The sequence below is a fragment of the Rhinoderma darwinii genome, chromosome 2 (genome assembly GCF_050947455.1).
Source record: "Rhinoderma darwinii isolate aRhiDar2 chromosome 2, aRhiDar2.hap1, whole genome shotgun sequence".
NCBI lineage: Eukaryota > Metazoa > Chordata > Amphibia > Anura > Rhinodermatidae > Rhinoderma > Rhinoderma darwinii.
In genome coordinates, this window is record NC_134688.1 from 3,208,842 (window position 1) to 3,229,568 (window position 20,727).

At 42.3% G+C, this 20,727-nt stretch overlaps 1 protein-coding gene across 2 annotated transcripts in view; it reads left to right on the plus strand.

Moving 5' to 3' along the window:
- Nucleotides 1-20,727, plus strand: part of LOC142741957 (neuronal acetylcholine receptor subunit alpha-10-like) — a 143,579-nt gene that overhangs the window by 118,871 nt on the left and 3,981 nt on the right. For both annotated transcript variants that reach the window (XM_075851280.1, XM_075851281.1), the window contains exon 4: nucleotides 1,906-2,438. In XM_075851280.1, coding sequence (XP_075707395.1) covers nucleotides 1,906-2,438 — 533 coding nt within the window. The remainder of the gene's footprint in view (nucleotides 1-1,905; nucleotides 2,439-20,727) is intronic.

The window sequence follows — 20,727 nt, forward strand, 5'->3', positions numbered from 1 at the left end:
GAGCCTATCACAGCCTGGCCAGACGGAGCTAGCTCCCGCCCTCTGTCTATTTATACCTGCCTTTCCTGTTCCTCCTTGCTTGTGATTCTTCTCGTTTGGTTTCCTGGCCCTGCTGCAGCTTCTGTACTATTTGACCCTGCTTCATATTGACCCTGGCTTACTGACTACTCTCCTGCTCTGCGTTTGGTACCTCGTACTCTCCTGGTTTGACTCGGCTTGTTCACTTCTCTCTTGCTCTGCGTTTGGTACCTCGTACACTCCTGGTTTGACTCGGCTCGTTCACCACTCTTGTTGCTCACGGTGTTGCCGTGGGCAACTGCCCCATTTCCCTTAGCTTTGTGTACCCTTGTCTGTTTGTCTGTCGTGCACTTATTGAGCGTAGGGACCGTCGCCCAGTTGTACCCCGTTGCCTAGGGCGGGTCGTTGCAAGTAGGCATGGACTGAGTGGCGGGTAGATTAGGGCTCACTTGTCTGTCTCCCCACCCCCCATCATTACAGTACCACATTTTTTGACATTTGACTTTTTTTTGTTCTGATTGACAGCTAATTGTTATTCATGTTGTCTGTATTTAAACCTCTGCAAATCGCACTGTCTGTATTGGCCTGATGAAGACGCCGGTCCGGTGTTGAAACGCGTAGCCTGTCCATTGTTATTAAATACTATTTTATGTTTTGAATTACCTTGCCTAGCCATTATTAGCAGCGCCTTGGTCCATTTTTTTCTCCTCTTTTTTACAATTGTAATAAATTGTCATTGAACGCTGATATTGACCAGTCTTCAGCTTCAGTAGAATTCGCTTATTTTGGGTTTATTAAGACGTTTCGGTCAGTCGGCATTATTAGCTAAAGCCAATATTAAATCTGCATTCTCCTGTCTGCTACATAATGTGATCGGCGCTGTAATGTAGATAACAGTGGTTTTTATTTAAAAAAAACGATCATTTTTGACCAAGTTCTAAACAATTTTAGATTTATGCTAATTAGGTTCTTAAAATGCAACTGGGCATTTTTTTTAACTTTTTACTAACTGGGCGTTGTACAGAGAAGTGTATGACGCTTACCAATCAGTGACCAATCTGTGTCATACACTTCTCATCCTTCCAGCCCAGCTTCTTTCACTGCACACATAGCGTGATCCCACAGAAACTTTACCGAAGTGTCGGGAGTGTGAATAGACATCGCATCCTGGCTGGAGGTGACGTCTATTCACTCTCAAGACTTTTCGGTAAAGTTAATGTGGGCTTATGTGACAACACAGGGTGATCTCGCGAGATCACGCTGTGTGTGCACTGAAACACGCCGGGCTGGAACGATGAGAAGTGTATGACGCTGATTGGTCCCTGATTGGTCACTGATTGATCAGCGTGATGCACTTCTCTATACAACGCTCAGTTGGTCAAAAGTTAAAACACGCCCAGTTGTCGATTAAGAAACGAATTAGCATAAATCTAAAATTGTTTATAACTTGCTCAAAATTGATCGTTTTTCAAAATAAAAACCACTGTTCTCTACATTACAGCGCCGATCAGATTATGTAGGAGATAGGGCATTTATAATCTGGTGACAGCCTCTTTATTACTAGGACCACTGTTCTCTACATTACAGCGCTGATCACATTATTTAGGAGACGGGGCACTTATAATCTGGTGACAGCCTCTTTAACTCCTCACGTCTAGGTTACAGTATAAATAACATTATCAGTCTATAGATACCCTGTAAATCACTCTATACATATAGAGAGACTGGAGAATATGACATGATGTCACTTTGGATCAGTACAATAAGTAAAGGGTTAACACAGTGATATTATATGGAGATTAATACTGTAGAAATGTCCTCTAGTGGAGTTCTCCTTTAAGTTTCGGTCTATGCTGGGAATTATTTTGAGCTTCCCTTGTTTTCCAGTGCTGATGACCAGTTCACAGGCTCAATGGAGACCAACGTCGTCATCAGATATGATGGACAGATCATGTGGGACTCTCCAGCCATCACCAAGAGCTCCTGTAAGGTGGACGTTTCCTTCTTTCCATTTGACGCACAGCAATGTCGCTTGACCTTTGGCTCGTGGACGTATAACGGTAATCAGATTGACATTTTGAATCATCTGGACACTGGGGATCTGACGGACTTCGTGGAGAACGTTGAGTGGGAGGTGCAGGGAATGCCGGCTAAGAAGAATGTGATCACCTACGGCTGCTGCTCCGAGCCGTACCCTGATGTCACCTACACGTTACTCCTGAAGAGGAGGGCTTCATTCTACATCTTCAATCTACTTCTTCCCTGTGTGATGATCTCCTTCCTGGCACCATTAGGGTTCTACCTCCCAGCAGACTCTGGAGAGAAGGTGTCCCTTGGCGTCACTGTCCTGTTAGCCCTCACTGTGTTTCAACTGCTAGTGGCAGAGAGTATGCCACCATCCGAAAATGTGCCACTTATCGGTGAGTACAAAATTGCCAATAATAGCACCAAACGTGAGGTAGGGGCTACACAGACCAAGGTCACCAAAATACAGAAAATCTACCAAGTATGACTGGAACGTCCATTCTTCCTATGTATCGTTTCCGGTCTCCATACACAAGCCACCATAAGAAAAACTGTAGGGTTCACGTAAGAAAACCCCAGAAATAGGGTAACACAACAACACTAGACTTGACTAGGCTGACAACAAACTTCACCCCACTAAGACAACGCACCAAAACAGCAAGAAGGTAAATAACACCACCCCCCACTCTGAACATCCATGCTAGTGTTACGATTAGAAGCAGGACTGCTGCTAATCAATGATTCTGTCATCCCTCTGTTTGGTCGCTGCTAGGCAATGCCTGTGGTCTGAGTCTGGATTTGGTCATGATTTAGCTTTGCCTGGTTAATTAGGATGGAGTACTTTTCTTGGGCCTTTATATACTTCATACCTGGATACTCAGGTGCTGGTTATACTGTTTCTGGCATGTGCTAAACTCTTTCCAGATACTAGTTAATGACTGGGTTCTTCTCTATGTGTTTGTTTGTACTGTAGGCCCTGTCGGTCCTCTGAGAGATCTAGTTTTTGTATAGTGGTTTTATTTGTACACTGGGATCACTAGTTCCACTGGTTTGTTTGCCTTTCCTGTGTAATTGGTCTGCTGCCAAGCTGCTGTCTTACTCTGCTGTGGTTCCGGTATTCAGATAGGGTCAGTGAGTGCTGTAAACTCTTGCCCACTGTCTAGTCATCTGTTAACTGCTTTAATGCTATTCATCTGCCATCCACTCCATTTATGCATCATCTCCATCTTCTACTACCTTCAGTATTCGGTTCCGCTCATCCACTGTTGAGTTACTTGGCCTTTTGTTTTCTTTCAGTGTTGATGCGTGCTCCACCCATGTGATAGCGATTGTCTTGAGCACCACCAGCATTACAACAAGGAACTTAATGCAAATTTAAGTTATGGTACCCATACCTCCCAACTTTCAAGTATCACAAAGAGGGACAACTAATGTGTGGCGCCAATATTTTTCTTTTAAACCATGCCTCTAATCCCACCCAATCCCCGCCCATACACACCCGATTCAGCCCACACAGTATCATGCTCCCATAGTGCCTCCCACACAGTATCATGCTACCATAGTGCCTCCCACACAATATCATGCTCCCATAGTGCCTCCCACATGATATAATACCAAATAGCTGTCCCTACACAGTATAATGCCCCCAGAGCTGCCACTATACAGTATAATTTTCACTGACCTGTTTAGGGGATATATAACGTGGCAGTCAAAGCTTCACTGCCAATGTTTGTATGGTAGATATGTCAGCAGCTTATATAAGATAAATTATACAATATATCAAGACTATGTGTCTAGAGCTTTCACACTTTGCATTGCCACAAAATAAATGAATCTAGTGTGATGGGTAATAATGCTAAAAAATAACATATCACATATATTCATGTCCAGTTTGTATCTTAGTAGCTATATATATATATATTTGTTTTTGTATATGTTTGTAAACTGGACATAGAATATCAGAGATATAGGAGGGGCCCAATAACCGCACCTATAGAGACCTGCACAAGGTAGATAAATGCAATCCAAGTTCAGCACATCCAAGTTATGTGCAAGGAATATTGTTCTAGTGCGAAGACAAATTATTCCGATCCCACCCACTATTAGCTCCACGCGTTTCTTTGCTATCTATTTCTGCCACAAATCTTCAGGGTTACAGCAATCAATCAATTAGATCTTCCAGCATTTAGACGTCTAAGTGTACAATGCACTGAATGCAACAGATCGTGCTACAACGTGGACATAGTAAGCTAGCCACAAACCATGCTAAACGTGGACATAGTTAGCTAGCCACAAACCGTGCTAAACGTGGACATAGTAAGCCAGCCACAAACCGAGATAAACGTGGACATAGTAAGCAAGCCACAAACCATGCTAAACGTGGACATAGTAAGCCAGCCACAAACCGTGCTAAACGTGGACATAGTAAGCTAGCCACAAACCATGCTAAACGTGGACATAGTAAGCCAGCCACAAACCGTGCTAAACGTGGACATAGTAAGCTAGCCACAAACCGTGCTAAACGTGGACATAGTAAGCTAGCCACAAACCGTGCTAAACGTGGACATAGTAAGCTAGCCACAAACCGTGCTAAACGTGGACATAGTAAGCCAGCCACAAACCGTGCTAAACGTGGACATAGTAAGCTAGCCACAAACCATGCTAAACGTGGACATAGTAAGCCAGCCACAAACCGTGCTAAACATGGACATAGTAAGCTAGCCAAAAACCGTGCTAAACGTGGACATAGTAAGCCAGCCACAAACCGTGCTAAACGTGGACATAGTAAGCTAGCCACAAACCATGCTAAACGTGGACATAGTAAGCCAGCCACAAACCGTGCTAAACATGGACATAGTAAGCTAGCCACAAACCGTGCTAAACGTGGACATAGTACGCCAGCCACAAACAGTGCTAAACGTGGACATAGTAAGCTAGCCACAAACCGTGCTAAACGTGGACATAGTAAGCTAGCCACAAACCGTTCTAAACGTGGACATAGTAAGCTAGCCACAAACCGTGCTAAACGTGGACATAGTAAGCCAGCCACAAACCGTGCTAAACATGGACATAGTAAGCTAGCCACAAACCGTGCTAAACGTGGACATAGTACGCCAGCCACAAACAGTGCTAAACGTGGACATAGTAAGCTAGCCACAAACCGTGCTAAACGTGGACATAGTAAGCTAGCCACAAACCGTGCTAAACGTGGACATAGTAAGCTAGCCACAAACCGTGCTAAACGTGGACATAGTAAGCTAGCCACAAACCGTGCTAAACGTGGACATAGTAAGCTAGCCACAAAGCGTGCTAAACGTGAACATAGTAAGCCAGCCACAAACCGTGCTAAAAGTGGACATAGTAAGCTAGACACAAACCGTGCTAAACATACACATAGTAAGCTAGCCACAAACCGTGCTAAACATAGACATAGTAAGCTAGCCACAAACCGTGCTAAACGTGGACATAGTAAGCTAGCCACAAACCGTGCTAAACGTGGACATAGTAAGCTAGCCACAAACCGTGCTAAACCTGGACATAGTAAGCTAGCCACAAACCGTGCTAAACGTGGACATAGTAAGCTAGCCACAAACCGTGCTAAACCTGGACATAGTAAGCTAGCCACAAACCGTGCTAAATGTGGACATAGTAAGCTAGACACAAACCGTGCTAAACATAGACATAGTAAGCTAGCCACAAACCGTGCTAAACGTGGACATAGTAAGCTAGCCACAAACCGTGCTAAACGTGGACATAGTAAGCTAGACACAAACCGTGCTAAACGTGGACATAGTAAGCTAGCCACAAACCGTGCTAAACGTGGACATAGTAAGCTAGCCACAAACTGTGCTAAACCTGGACATAGTAAGCTAGCCACAAACCGTGCTAAACTTGGACATAGTAAGCTAGCCACAAACCGTGCTAAACCTGGACATAGTAAGCTAGCCACAAACCGTGCTAAAAGTGGACATAGTAAGCTAGACACAAACCGTGCTAAACATAGACATAGTAAGCTAGCCACAAACCGTGCTAAACGTGGACATAGTAAGCTAGCCACAAACCGTGCTAAACATAGACATAGTAAGCTAGCCACAAACCGTGCTAAGTGTGGACATATAAAGCTAGCCACGAACCGTGCTAAACGTGGACATAGTAAGCTAGCCACAAACCGTGCTAAACCTGGACATAGTAAGCTAGCCACAAACCGTGCTAAATGTGGACATAGTAAGCTAGACACAAACCGTGCTAAACATAGACATAGTAAGCTAGCCACAAACCGTGCTAAACGTGGACATAGTAAGCTAGCCACAAACCGTGCTAAACGTGGACATAGTAAGCTAGACACAAACCGTGCTAAACGTGGACATAGTAAGCTAGCCACAAACCGTGCTAAACGTGGACATAGTAAGCTAGCCACAAACTGTGCTAAACCTGGACATAGTAAGCTAGCCACAAACCGTGCTAAACTTGGACATAGTAAGCTAGCCACAAACCGTGCTAAACCTGGACATAGTAAGCTAGCCACAAACCGTGCTAAAAGTGGACATAGTAAGCTAGACACAAACCGTGCTAAACATAGACATAGTAAGCTAGCCACAAACCGTGCTAAACGTGGACATAGTAAGCTAGCCACAAACCGTGCTAAACATAGACATAGTAAGCTAGCCACAAACCGTGCTAAGTGTGGACATATAAAGCTAGCCACGAACCGTGCTAAACGTGGACATAGTAAGCTAGCCACAAACCGTGCTAAACCTGGACATAGTAAGCTAGCCACAAACCGTGCTAAACGTGGACATAGTAAGCTAGACACAAACCGTGCTAAACATAGACATAGTAAGCTAGCCACAAACCGTGCTAAACGTGGACATAGTAAGCCAGCCACAATCCGTGCTAAACGTGGACATAGTAAGCTAGCCACAAACCGTGCTAAACGTGGACATAGTAAGCTAGCCACAAACCGTGCTAAACGTGGACATAGTAAGCTAGCCACAAACCGTGCTAAACCTGGACATAGTAAGCTAGCCACAAACCGTGCTAAACGTGGACATAGTAAGCCAGCCACAAACCGTGCTAAACGTGGACATAGTAAGCTAGCCACAAACCATGCTAAACGTGGACATAGTAAGCCAGCCACAAACCGTGCTAAACATGGACATAGTAAGCTAGCAAAAAACCGTGCTAAACGTGGACATAGTACGCCAGCCACAAACAGTGCTAAACGTGGACATAGTAAGCTAGCCACAAACCGTGCTAAACATGGACATAGTAAGCTAGCCACAAACTGTGCTAAACGTGGACATAGTAAGCCAGCCACAAACCGTGCTAAACGTGGACATAGTAAGCTAGCCACAAACCATGCTAAACGTGGACATAGTAAGCCAGCCACAAACCGTGCTAAACATGGACATAGTAAGCTAGCCACAAACCGTGCTAAACGTGGACATAGTACGCCAGCCACAAACCGTGCTAAACATGGACATAGTAAGCTAGCCACAAACCGTGCTAAACGTGGACATAGTACGCCAGCCACAAACAGTGCTAAACGTGGACATAGTAAGCTAGCCACAAACCGTGCTAAACGTGGACATAGTAAGCTAGCCACAAACCGTTCTAAACGTGGACATAGTAAGCTAGCCACAAACCATGCTAAACGTGGACATAGTAAGCCAGCCACAAACCGTGCTAAACATGGACATAGTAAGCTAGCCACAAACCGTGCTAAACGTGGACATAGTACGCCAGCCACAAACAGTGCTAAACGTGGACATAGTAAGCTAGCCACAAACCGTGCTAAACATGGACATAGTAAGCTAGCCACAAACCGTGCTAAACGTGGACATAGTAAGCTAGCCACAAACCGTGCTAAACGTGGACATAGTAAGCTAGCCACAAACCGTGCTAAACGTGGACATAGTAAGCTAGCCACAAAGCGTGCTAAACGTGGACATAGTAAGCGAGCCACAAACCGTGCTAAAAGTGGATATAGTAAGCTAGACACAAACCGTGCTAAACATACACATAGTAAGCTAGCCACAAACCGTGCTAATCATAGACATAGTAAGCTAGCCACAAACCGTGCTAAACGTGGACATAGTAAGCTAGCCACAAACCGTGCTAAACGTGGACATAGTAAGCTAGCCACAAACCGTGCTAAACCTGGACATAGTAAGCTAGCCACGAACCGTGCTAAACGTGGACATAGTAAGCTAGCCACAAACCGTGCTAAACGTGGACATAGTAAGCTAACCACAAAGCGTGCTAAACGTGGACATAGTAAGCGAGCCACAAACCGTGCTAAAAGTGGATATAGTAAGCTAGACACAAACCGTGCTAAACATACACATAGTAAGCTAGCCACAAACCGTGCTAATCATAGACATAGTAAGCTAGCCACAAACCGTGCTAAACGTGGACATAGTAAGCTAGCCACAAACCGTGCTAAACGTGGACATAGTAAGCTAGCCACAAACCGTGCTAAACCTGGACATAGTAAGCTAGCCACAAACCGTGCTAAAAGTGGACATAGTAAGCTAGACACAAACCGTGCTAAACATAGACATAGTAAGCTAGCCACAAACCGTGCTAAAAGTGGATATAGTAAGCTAGACACAAACCGTGCTAAACATACACATAGTAAGCTAGCCACAAACCGTGCTAAACGTGGACATAGTAAGCTAGCCACAAACTGTGCTAAACCTGGACATAGTAAGCTAGCCACAAACCGTGCTAAACTTGGACATAGTAAGCTAGCCACAAACCGTGCTAAACCTGGACATAGTAAGCTAGCCACAAACCGTGCTAAAAGTGGACATAGTAAGCTAGACACAAACCGTGCTAAACATAGACATAGTAAGCTAGCCACAAACCGTGCTAAACGTGGACATAGTAAGCTAGCCACAAACCGTGCTAAACATAGACATAGTAAGCTAGCCACAAACCGTGCTAAGTGTGGACATATAAAGCTAGCCACGAACCGTGCTAAACGTGGACATAGTAAGCTAGCCACAAACCGTGCTAAACCTGGACATAGTAAGCTAGCCACAAACCGTGCTAAACGTGGACATAGTAAGCTAGACACAAACCGTGCTAAACATAGACATAGTAAGCTAGCCACAAACCGTGCTAAACGTGGACATAGTAAGCCAGCCACAATCCATGCTAAACGTGGACATAGTAAGCTAGCCACAAACCGTGCTAAACGTGGACATAGTAAGCTAGCCACAAACCGTGCTAAACGTGGACATAGTAAGCTAGCCACAAACCGTGCTAAACGTGGACATAGTAACCCATCCACAAACCGTGCTAAACGTGGACATAGTAAGCTAGCCACAAACCGTGCTAAATGTGGACATAGTAAGCTAGACACAAACCGTGCTAAACATAGACATAGTAAGCTAGCCACAAACCGTGCTAAACGTGGACATAGTAAGCTAGCCACAAACCGTGCTAAACGTGGACATAGTAAGCTAGACACAAACCGTGCTAAACGTGGACATAGTAAGCTAGCCACAAACCGTGCTAAACGTGGACATAGTAAGCTAGCCACAAACTGTGCTAAACCTGGACATAGTAAGCTAGCCACAAACCGTGCTAAACTTGGACATAGTAAGCTAGCCACAAACCGTGCTAAACCTGGACATAGTAAGCTAGCCACAAACCGTGCTAAAAGTGGACATAGTAAGCTAGACACAAACCGTGCTAAACATAGACATAGTAAGCTAGCCACAAACCGTGCTAAACGTGGACATAGTAAGCTAGCCACAAACCGTGCTAAACATAGACATAGTAAGCTAGCCACAAACCGTGCTAAGTGTGGACATATAAAGCTAGCCACGAACCGTGCTAAACGTGGACATAGTAAGCTAGCCACAAACCATGCTAAACCTGGACATAGTAAGCTAGCCACAAACCGTGCTAAACGTGGACATAGTAAGCTAGACACAAACCGTGCTAAACATAGACATAGTAAGCTAGCCACAAACCGTGCTAAACGTGGACATAGTAAGCCAGCCACAATCCGTGCTAAACGTGGACATAGTAAGCTAGCCACAAACCGTGCTAAACGTGGACATAGTAAGCTAGCCACAAACCGTGCTAAACGTGGACATAGTAAGCTAGCCACAAACCGTGCTAAACCTGGACATAGTAAGCTAGCCACAAACCGTGCTAAACGTGGACATAGTAAGCAAGCCACAAACCGTGCTAAACGTGGACATAGTAACCCATCCACAAACCGTGCTAAACGTGGACATAGTAAGCCAGCCACAATCCGTGCTAAACATGGACATAGTAAGCTAGCCACAAACCGTGCTAAACGTGGACATAGTAAGCTAGCCACAAACCGTGCTAAACCTGGACATAGTAAGCTAGCCACAAACCGTGCTAAACGTGGACATAGTAAGCTAGACACAAACCGTGCTAAACATAGACATAGTAAGCTAGCCACAAACCGTGCTAAACGTGGACATAGTACGCCAGCCACAAACAGTGCTAAACGTGGACATAGTAAGCTAGCCACAAACCGTACTAAACATGGACATAGTAAGCTAGCCACAAACTGTGCTAAACGTGGACATAGTAAGCCAGCCACAAACCGTGCTAAACGTGGACATAGTAAGCTAGCCACAAACCATGCTAAACGTGGACATAGTAAGCCAGCCACAAACCGTGCTAAACATGGACATAGTAAGCTAGCCACAAACCGTGCTAAACGTGGACATAGTAAGCTAGCCACAAACCGTGCTAAACGTGGACATAGTACGCCAGCCACAAACCGTGCTAAACATGGACATAGTAAGCTAGCCACAAACCGTTCTAAACGTGGACATAGTAAGCTAGCCACAAACCGTTCTAAACGTGGACATAGTAAGCTAGCCACAAACCGTGCTAAACGTGGACATAGTAAGCTAGCCACAAACCGTTCTAAACGTGGACATAGTAAGCTAGCCACAAACCATGCTAAACGTGGACATAGTAAGCCAGCCACAAACCGTGCTAAACATGGACATAGTAAGCTAGCCACAAACCGTGCTAAACGTGGACATAGTAAGCTAGCCACAAAGCGTGCTAAACGTGGACATAGTAAGCCAGCCACAAACCGTGCTAAAAGTGGACATAGTAAGCTAGACACAAACCGTGCTAAACATACACATAGTAAGCTAGCCACAAACCGTGCTAAACATAGACATAGTAAGCTAGCCACAAACCGTGCTAAACGTGGACATAGTAAGCTAGCCACAAACCGTGCTAAACGTGGACATAGTAAGCTAGCCACAAACCGTGCTAAACCTGGACATAGTAAGCTAGCCACAAACCGTGCTAAACGTGGACATAGTAAGCTAGACACAAACCGTGCTAAACTTGGACATAGTAAGCTAGCCACAAACCGTGCTAAACCTGGACATAGTAAGCTAGCCACAAACCGTGCTAAAAGTGGACATAGTAAGCTAGACACAAACCGTGCTAAACATAGACATAGTAAGCTAGCCACAAACCGTGCTAAACGTGGACATAGTAAGCTAGCCACAAACCGTGCTAAACATAGACATAGTAAGCTAGCCACAAACCGTGCTAAGTGTGGACATATAAAGCTAGCCACGAACCGTGCTAAACGTGGACATAGTAAGCTAGCCACAAACCATGCTAAACCTGGACATAGTAAGCTAGCCACAAACCGTGCTAAACGTGGACATAGTAAGCTAGACACAAACCGTGCTAAACATAGACATAGTAAGCTAGCCACAAACCGTGCTAAACGTGGACATAGTAAGCCAGCCACAATCCGTGCTAAACGTGGACATAGTAAGCTAGCCACAAACCGTGCTAAACGTGGACATAGTAAGCTAGCCACAAACCGTGCTAAACGTGGACATAGTAAGCTAGCCACAAACCGTGCTAAACCTGGACATAGTAAGCTAGCCACAAACCGTGCTAAACGTGGACATAGTAAGCAAGCCACAAACCGTGCTAAACGTGGACATAGTAAGCTAGCCACAAACCGTGCTAAACGTGGACATAGTAACCCATCCACAAACCGTGCTAAACGTGGACATAGTAAGCCAGCCACAATCCGTGCTAAACATGGACATAGTAAGCTAGCCACAAACCGTGCTAAACGTGGACATAGTAAGCTAGCCACAAACCGTGCTAAACGTGGACATAGTAAGCTAGCCACAAACCGTGCTAAACGTGGACATAGTAAGCCAGCCACAAACCGTGCTAAACGTGGACATAGTAAGCTAGCCACAAACCATGCTAAACGTGGACATAGTAAGCCAGCCACAAACCGTGCTAAACATGGACATAGTAAGCTAGCCACAAACCGTGCTAAACGTGGACATAGTAAGCTAGCCACAAACCGTGCTAAACGTGGACATAGTAAGCTAGCCACAAACCGTGCTAAACGTGGACATAGTAAGCTAGCCACAAACCGTGCTAAACGTGGACATAGTAAGCTAGCCACAAACCGTGCTAAACGTGGACATAGTAAGCCAGCCACAAACCGTGCTAAAAGTGGACATAGTAAGCTAGACACAAACCGTGCTAAACATAGACATAGTAAGCTAGCCACAAACCGTGCTAAACATAGACATAGTAAGCTAGCCACAAACCATGCTAAACGTGGACATAGTAAGCCAGCCACAAACCGTGCTAAACATGGACATAGTAAGCTAGCCACAAACCGTGCTAAACGTGGACATAGTAAGCTAGCCACAAACCGTGCTAAACCTGGACATAGTAAGCTAGCCACAAACCGTGCTAAACGTGGACATAGTAAGCCAGCCACAAACCGTGCTAAAAGTGGACATAGTAAGCTAGACACAAACCGTGCTAAACATAGACATAGTAAGCTAGCCACAAACCGTGCTAAACATAGACATAGTAAGCTAGCCACAAACCGTGCTAAACGTGGACATAGTAAGCTAGACACAAACCATGCTAAACATAGACATAGTAAGCTAGCCACAAACCGTGCTAAACGTGGACATAGTAAGCTAGCCACAAACCGTGCTAAACGTGGACATAGTAAGCTAGCCACAAACCGTGCTAAACCTGGACATAGTAAGCTAGCCACAAACCGTGCTAAACGTGGACATAGTAAGCTAGACACAAACCGTGCTAAACATAGACATAGTAAGCTAGCCACAAACCGTGCTAAACGTGGACATAGTACGCCAGCCACAAACAGTGCTAAACGTGGACATAGTAAGCTAGCCACAAACCATGCTAAACATGGACATAGTAAGCTAGCCACAAACTGTGCTAAACGTGGACATAGTAAGCCAGCCACAAACCGTGCTAAACGTGGACATAGTAAGCTAGCCACAAACCATGCTAAACGTGGACATAGTAAGCCAGCCACAAACCGTGCTAAACATGGACATAGTAAGCTAGCCACAAACCGTGCTAAACGTGGACATAGTAAGCTAGCCACAAACCGTGCTAAACGTGGACATAGTACGCCAGCCACAAACCGTGCTAAACATGGACATAGTAAGCTAGCCACAAACCGTTCTAAACGTGGACATAGTAAGCTAGCCACAAACCGTTCTAAACGTGGACATAGTAAGCTAGCCACAAACCGTGCTAAACGTGGACATAGTAAGCTAGCCACAAACCGTTCTAAACGTGGACATAGTAAGCTAGCCACAAACCATGCTAAACGTGGACATAGTAAGCCAGCCACAAACCGTGCTAAACATGGACATAGTAAGCTAGCCACAAACCGTGCTAAACGTGGACATAGTAAGCTAGCCACAAAGCGTGCTAAACGTGGACATAGTAAGCCAGCCACAAACCGTGCTAAAAGTGGACATAGTAAGCTAGACACAAACCGTGCTAAACATACACATAGTAAGCTAGCCACAAACCGTGCTAAACATAGACATAGTAAGCTAGCCACAAACCGTGCTAAACGTGGACATAGTAAGCTAGCCACAAACCGTGCTAAACGTGGACATAGTAAGCTAGCCACAAACCGTGCTAAACCTGGACATAGTAAGCTAGCCACAAACCGTGCTAAACGTGGACATAGTAAGCTAGACACAAACCGTGCTAAACATAGACATAGTAAGCTAGCCACAAACCGTGCTAAACGTGGACATAGTAAGCTAGACACAAACCATGCTAAACATAGACATAGTAAGCTAGCCACAAACCGTGCTAAACGTGGACATAGTAAGCTAGCCACAAACCGTGCTAAACGTGGACATAGTAAGCTAGCCACAAACCGTGCTAAACCTGGACATAGTAAGCTAGCCACAAACCGTGCTAAATGTGGACATAGTAAGCTAGACACAAACCGTGCTAAACATAGACATAGTAAGCTAGCCACAAACCGTGCTAAACGTGGACATAGTAAGCTAGCCACAAACCGTGCTAAACGTGGACATAGTAAGCTAGACACAAACCGTGCTAAACGTGGACATAGTAAGCTAGCCACAAACCGTGCTAAACGTGGACATAGTAAGCTAGCCACAAACGGTGCTAAACCTGGACATAGTAAGCTAGCCACAAACCGTGCTAAACTTGGACATAGTAAGCTAGCCACAAACCGTGCTAAACCTGGACATAGTAAGCTAGCCACAAACCGTGCTAAAAGTGGACATAGTAAGCTAGACACAAACCGTGCTAAACATAGACATAGTAAGCTAGCCACAAACCGTGCTAAACGTGGACATAGTAAGCTAGCCACAAACCGTGCTAAACATAGACATAGTAAGCTAGCCACAAACCGTGCTAAGTGTGGACATATAAAGCTAGCCACGAACCGTGCTAAACGTGGACATAGTAAGCTAGCCACAAACCGTGCTAAACCTGGACATAGTAAGCTAGCCACAAACCGTGCTAAACGTGGACATAGTAAGCTAGACACAAACCGTGCTAAACATAGACATAGTAAGCTAGCCACAAACCGTGCTAAAAGTGGACATAGTAAGCCAGCCACAATCCGTGCTAAACGTGGACATAGTAAGCTAGCCACAAACCGTGCTAAACGTGGACATAGTAAGCTAGCCACAAACCGTGCTAAACGTGGACATAGTAAGCTAGCCACAAACCGTGCTAAACCTGGACATAGTAAGCTAGCCACAAACCGTGCTAAACGTGGACATAGTAAGCAAGCCACAAACCGTGCTAAACGTGGACATAGTAAGCTAGCCACAAACCGTGCTAAACGTGGACATAGTAACCCATCCACAAACCGTGCTAAACGTGGACATAGTAAGCCAGCCACAATCCGTGCTAAACATGGACATAGTAAGCTAGCCACAAACCGTGCTAAACGTGGACATAGTAAGCTAGCCACAAACCGTGCTAAACGTGGACATAGTAAGCTAGCCACAAACCATGCTAAACGTGGACATAGTAAGCCAGCCACAAACCGTGCTAAACATGGACATAGTAAGCTAGCCACAAACTGTGCAAAACGTGGACATAGTAAGCCAGCAACAAACCGTGCTAAACGTGGACATAGTAAGATAGCCACAAACCGTGCTAAACGTGGACATAGTAAGCTAGCCACAAACCGTGCTAAACGTTGACATAGTAAGCTAGCCACAAACCGGGCTAAACGTGGACATAGTAAGCTAGCCACAAACCGTGCTAAACGTGGACATAGTAAGCTAGCCACAAACCGTGCTAAACGTGGACATAGTAAGCTAGCCACAAACCGTGCTAAACCTGGACATAGTAAGCTAGCCGCAAACCGTGCGAAACGTGGACATAGTAAGCTAGACACAAACCGTGCTAAACATAGACATAGTAAGCTAGCCACAAACCGTGCTAAACGTGGACATAGTAAGCTAGCCACAAACCGTGCTAAACGTGGACATAGTAAGCTAGCCACAAACCGTGCTAAACGTGGACATAGTAAGTTAGACACAAACCGTGCTAAACCTGGACATAGTAAGCTAGCCACAAACCGTGCTAAACATGGATATAGTAAGCTAGCCACATCTTAGGGCATGCCCCCACGTTTCCTCCGCAACTGTCCGCATCAATGCCGCACAGAATCTGCGTTGCAGATTCTGCGGCGGATCTGCCCAAAATGTGCAGTTAATTGATGCGGACTAGCTGCTGCGGACTGCGGGAAAAGTGCTTCCCTTCTCTCTATCAGTGCAGGATAGAGAGAAGGGCCAGCACTTTCCCTAGTGAAAGTAAACAAATTTCATACTTACCGGCCGTTGTCTTGGTGACGCGTCCCTCTTTCGGCATCCAGCCCGACCTCCCTGGATGACGCGGCAGTCCATGTGACCGCTGCAGCCTGTGATTGGCTGCAGCCGTCACTTAGACTGAAACGTCATCCTGGGAAACCGGACTGGAGACAGAAGCAGGGAGTTCTCGGTAAGTATGAACTTCTATTTTTTTGACAGGTTGCTGTATATTGGGATCGGTAGTCACTGTCCAGGGTGCAGAAACAGTTACTGCCGATCGCTTAACTCTTTCAGCACCCTGGACAGTGACTATTTACTGACGTCGCCTAGCAACACTCCCGTAATTACGGGAGCCCCATTGTCTTCCTCAGTCTGGCTGTAGACCTAGAAATACACAGGTCCAGTCAGAATGAAGAAATGTCATGTCAAAAAAGCAAGATGCATCCGCAGCACACATAACATGTGCATGACAGCTGCGGACTTCATTGCGCTATTTAGAATCTCCATTGAAGTCAATGGAGAAATTCCGCAATGAGTCCGCAACCAGTCCTCCACTGGTCCGCAACAGACAGAGCATGCTGCGGACACCAAATTCCGCTCCGCAGCCTATGCTCCGCAGCAGAATTTTACGCCTCGTCTAAACGAACACTTCTAAATAGAAGTGGAAGTCAATGGAGAAACGGCTCCGCTGCGGATTAACGCTGCGGAGTGTCCGCAGCGGAATTCAAGTGAAATTCCACCACGTGTGAACCCAGCCTTATAAGGTGGAGGACACTCACCCCACATGTACATATTGAACCAATGGAAATGGCCAAGTTATATTCTTGTATATAGGAGGCAGTATTATAGTAGTTATATTCTTGTATATAGGGGCAGTATTATAGTAGTTATATTCTTGTATATATAGGGGCAGTATTATAGTAGTTATAATATTGTATGTAGGAGTAGTATTATAGTACTTATATTCTTGTATATAGGAGCAGTATTATAGTAGTTATATTCTTGTATATAGGAGGCAGTATTATAGTAGTTATATTCTTGTATATAGGGGCAGTATTATAGTAGTTATATTCTTGTATATATAGGGGCAGTATTATAGTAGTTATGTTCTTGTATATAGGAGCAGTATTATAGTAGTTATATTCTTGTATATAGGAGCAGTATTATAGTAGTTATATTCTTGTATATAGAGGCAGTATTATAGTAGTTATATTCTTGTATATAGGAGCAGTATTATAGTAGTTATATTCTTCTATATAGGGGGCAGTATTATAGTAGTTATAGTCTTGTATATAGGGGGCAGTATTATAGTAGTTATATTCTTGTATATAGGGACAGTATTATAGTAGTTATATTCTTGTATATAGGAGGCAGTATTATAGTAGTTATATTCTTGTATATAGGGGGCAGTATTATAGTAGTTATATTCTTGTATATAGGGGCAGTATTATAGTAGTTATACTCTTGTATATAGGAGTAGTATTATAGTACTTATATTCTTGTATATAGGAGCAGTATTATAGTAGTTATATTCTTGTACATAGGGAGCAGTATTATAGTAGTTATATTCTTGTATATAGGAGCAGTATTATAGTAGTTATATTCTTGTATATAGGAGCAGTATTATAGTAGTTATATTCTTGTATATAGGGACAGTATTATAGTAGTTATATTCCTGTATATAGGAGGCAGTATTATAGTAGTTATACTCTTGTATATAGGGGCATTATTATAGTAGTTATATTCTTGTATATAGGGGGCAGTATTATAGTAGTTATATTCTTGTATATAGGAGTAGTATTATAGTAGTTATATTCTTGTATATAGGAGCAGTATTATAGTAGTTATATTCTTGTATATAGGAGCAGTATTATAGTAGTTATATTCTTGTATATAGGGGGCAGTATTATAGTAGTTATATTCTTGTATATAGGAGCAGTATTATAGTAGTTATATTCTTGTATATAGGGGCAGTATTATAGTAGTTATATTCTTGTATATAGGGGCAGTATTATAGTAGTTATATTCTTGTATATAGGAGCAGTATTATAGTAGTTATATTCTTGTATATAGGAGCAGTATTATAGTAGTTATATTCTTGTATATAGGGGGCAGTATTATAGTAGTTATATTCTTGTATATAGCGGGCAGTATTATAGTAGTTATATTCTTGTATATAGGGGGCAGTATTATAGTAATTATATTCTTGTATATAGGGGGCAGTATTATAGTAGTTATATTCTTGTATATAGGGGCAGTATTATAGTAGTTATATTCTTGTATATAGGGGGCAGTATTATAGTAGTTATATTCTTGTATATAGGAGCAGTATTATAGTAGTTATATTCTTGTATATAGGGGGCAGTATTATAGTAGTTATATTCTTGTATATAGCAGCAGTATTATAGTAGTTATATTCTTGTATATAGGGGCAGTATTATAGTAGTTATATTCTTGTATATAGGAGCAGTATTATAGTAGTTATATTCCTGTATATAGGAGCAGTATTATAGTAGTTATATTCTTGTATATAGGGGGCAGTATTATAGTAGTTATATTCTTGTTTATAGGGGGCAGTATTACAGTAGTTATATTCTTGTATATAGGGGCAGTATTATAGTAGTTATATTCTTGTATATAGGTGGCAGTATTATAGTAGTTATATTCTTGTATATAGGGGCAGTATTATAGTAGTTATATTCTTGTATATAGGGGCAGTATTATAGTAGTTATATTCTTGTATATAGTGGCAGTATTATAGTAGTTATAGTCTTATATATAGGAGCAGTATTATAGTAGTTATATTCTTGTATATAGGGTGCAGTATGATAGTAGTAATATTCTTGTATATAGGGGGCAGTATTATAGTAGTTATATTCTTGTACATAGGGGCAGTATTATAGTAGTTATATTCTTGTATATAGGAAGCAGTATTATAGTAGTTATATTCTTGTATATAGGGGCAGTATTATAGTAGTTATATTCTTGTATATAGAAGCAGTATTATTGTAGTTATATTCTTGTATATAGGGTCAGTATTATAGTAGTTATATTCTTGTATATAGGAGCAGTATTATAGTAGTTATTTTCTTGTATATAGGGGCAATATTAGAGTAGTTATATTCTTGTATATAGGACCAGTATTATAGTAGTTATATTCTTGTATATAGGGGCAGCATTATAGTAGTTATATTCTTGTAGATAGGGAGCAGTATTATAGTAGTTATATTCTTATATATAGGGAGCAGTATTATAGTAGTTATTTTCTTGTATATAGGGGCAATATTAGAGTAGTTATATTCTTGTATATAGGACCAGTATTATAGTAGTTATATTCTTGTATATAGGGGCAGCATTATAGTAGTTATATTCTTGTATATAGGAGCAGTATTATAGTAGTGATATTCTTGTATATAGGAGCAGTATTATAGTAGTTATATTCTTGTATATAGGAGCAGTATTATAGTAGTTATATTCTTGTATATAGGTGGCAGTATTATAGTAGTTATATTCTTGTATATAGGGGGCAGTATTATAGTAGTTATATTCTTGTATATAGGAGCAGTATTATAGTAGTTATATTCTTGTATATAGGAGCAGTATTATAGTAGTTATATTCTTGTATATAGGAGCAGTATTATAGTAGTTATATTCTTGTATATAGGGGGCAGTATTATAGTAGTTATATTCTTGTATATAGGAGCAGTATTATAGTAGTTATATTCTTGTATATAGGAGCAGTATTATAGTAGTTATATTCTTGTATATAGGGAGCAGTATTATAGTAGTTATATTCTTGTATATAGGGGGCAGTATTATAGTAGTTATATTCTGTTATATAGGAGCAGTATTATAGTAGTTATATTCTTGTATATAGGGGCCAGTATTATAGTAGTTATATTCTTGTATATAGGGGGCAGTATTATAGTAGTTATATTCTTGTATATAGGGGGCAGTATTATAGTAGTTATATTCTTGTATATAGGAGCAGTATTATAGTAGTTATATTCTTGTATATAGGGGCAGTATTATAGTAGTTATATTCTCGTATATAGGGGGCAGTATTATTGTAGTTATATTCTTGTATATAGGGGGCAGTATTATAGTAGTTATATTCTTATATATAGGGGCAGTATTATAGTAGTTATATTCTTGTATATAGGGTGCAGTATTATAGTAGTTATATTCTTGTATATAGGAGCAGTATTATAGTAGTTATATTCTTGTATATAGGGGCAGTATTATAGTAGTTATATTCTTGTATATAGGAGCAGTATTATAGTAGTTATATTCTTGTATATAGGGGGCAGTATTATAGTAGTTATATTCTTGTATATAGGAGGCAGTATTATAGTAGTTATATTCTTGTATATAGGGGGCAGTATTATAGTAGTTATATTCTTGTATATAGGGGCAGTATTATAGTAGTTATATTCTTGTATATAGGGTGCAGTATTATAGTAGTTATATTCTTGTATATAGGAGCAGTATTATAGTAGTTATATTCTTGTATATATATGGGCAGTAT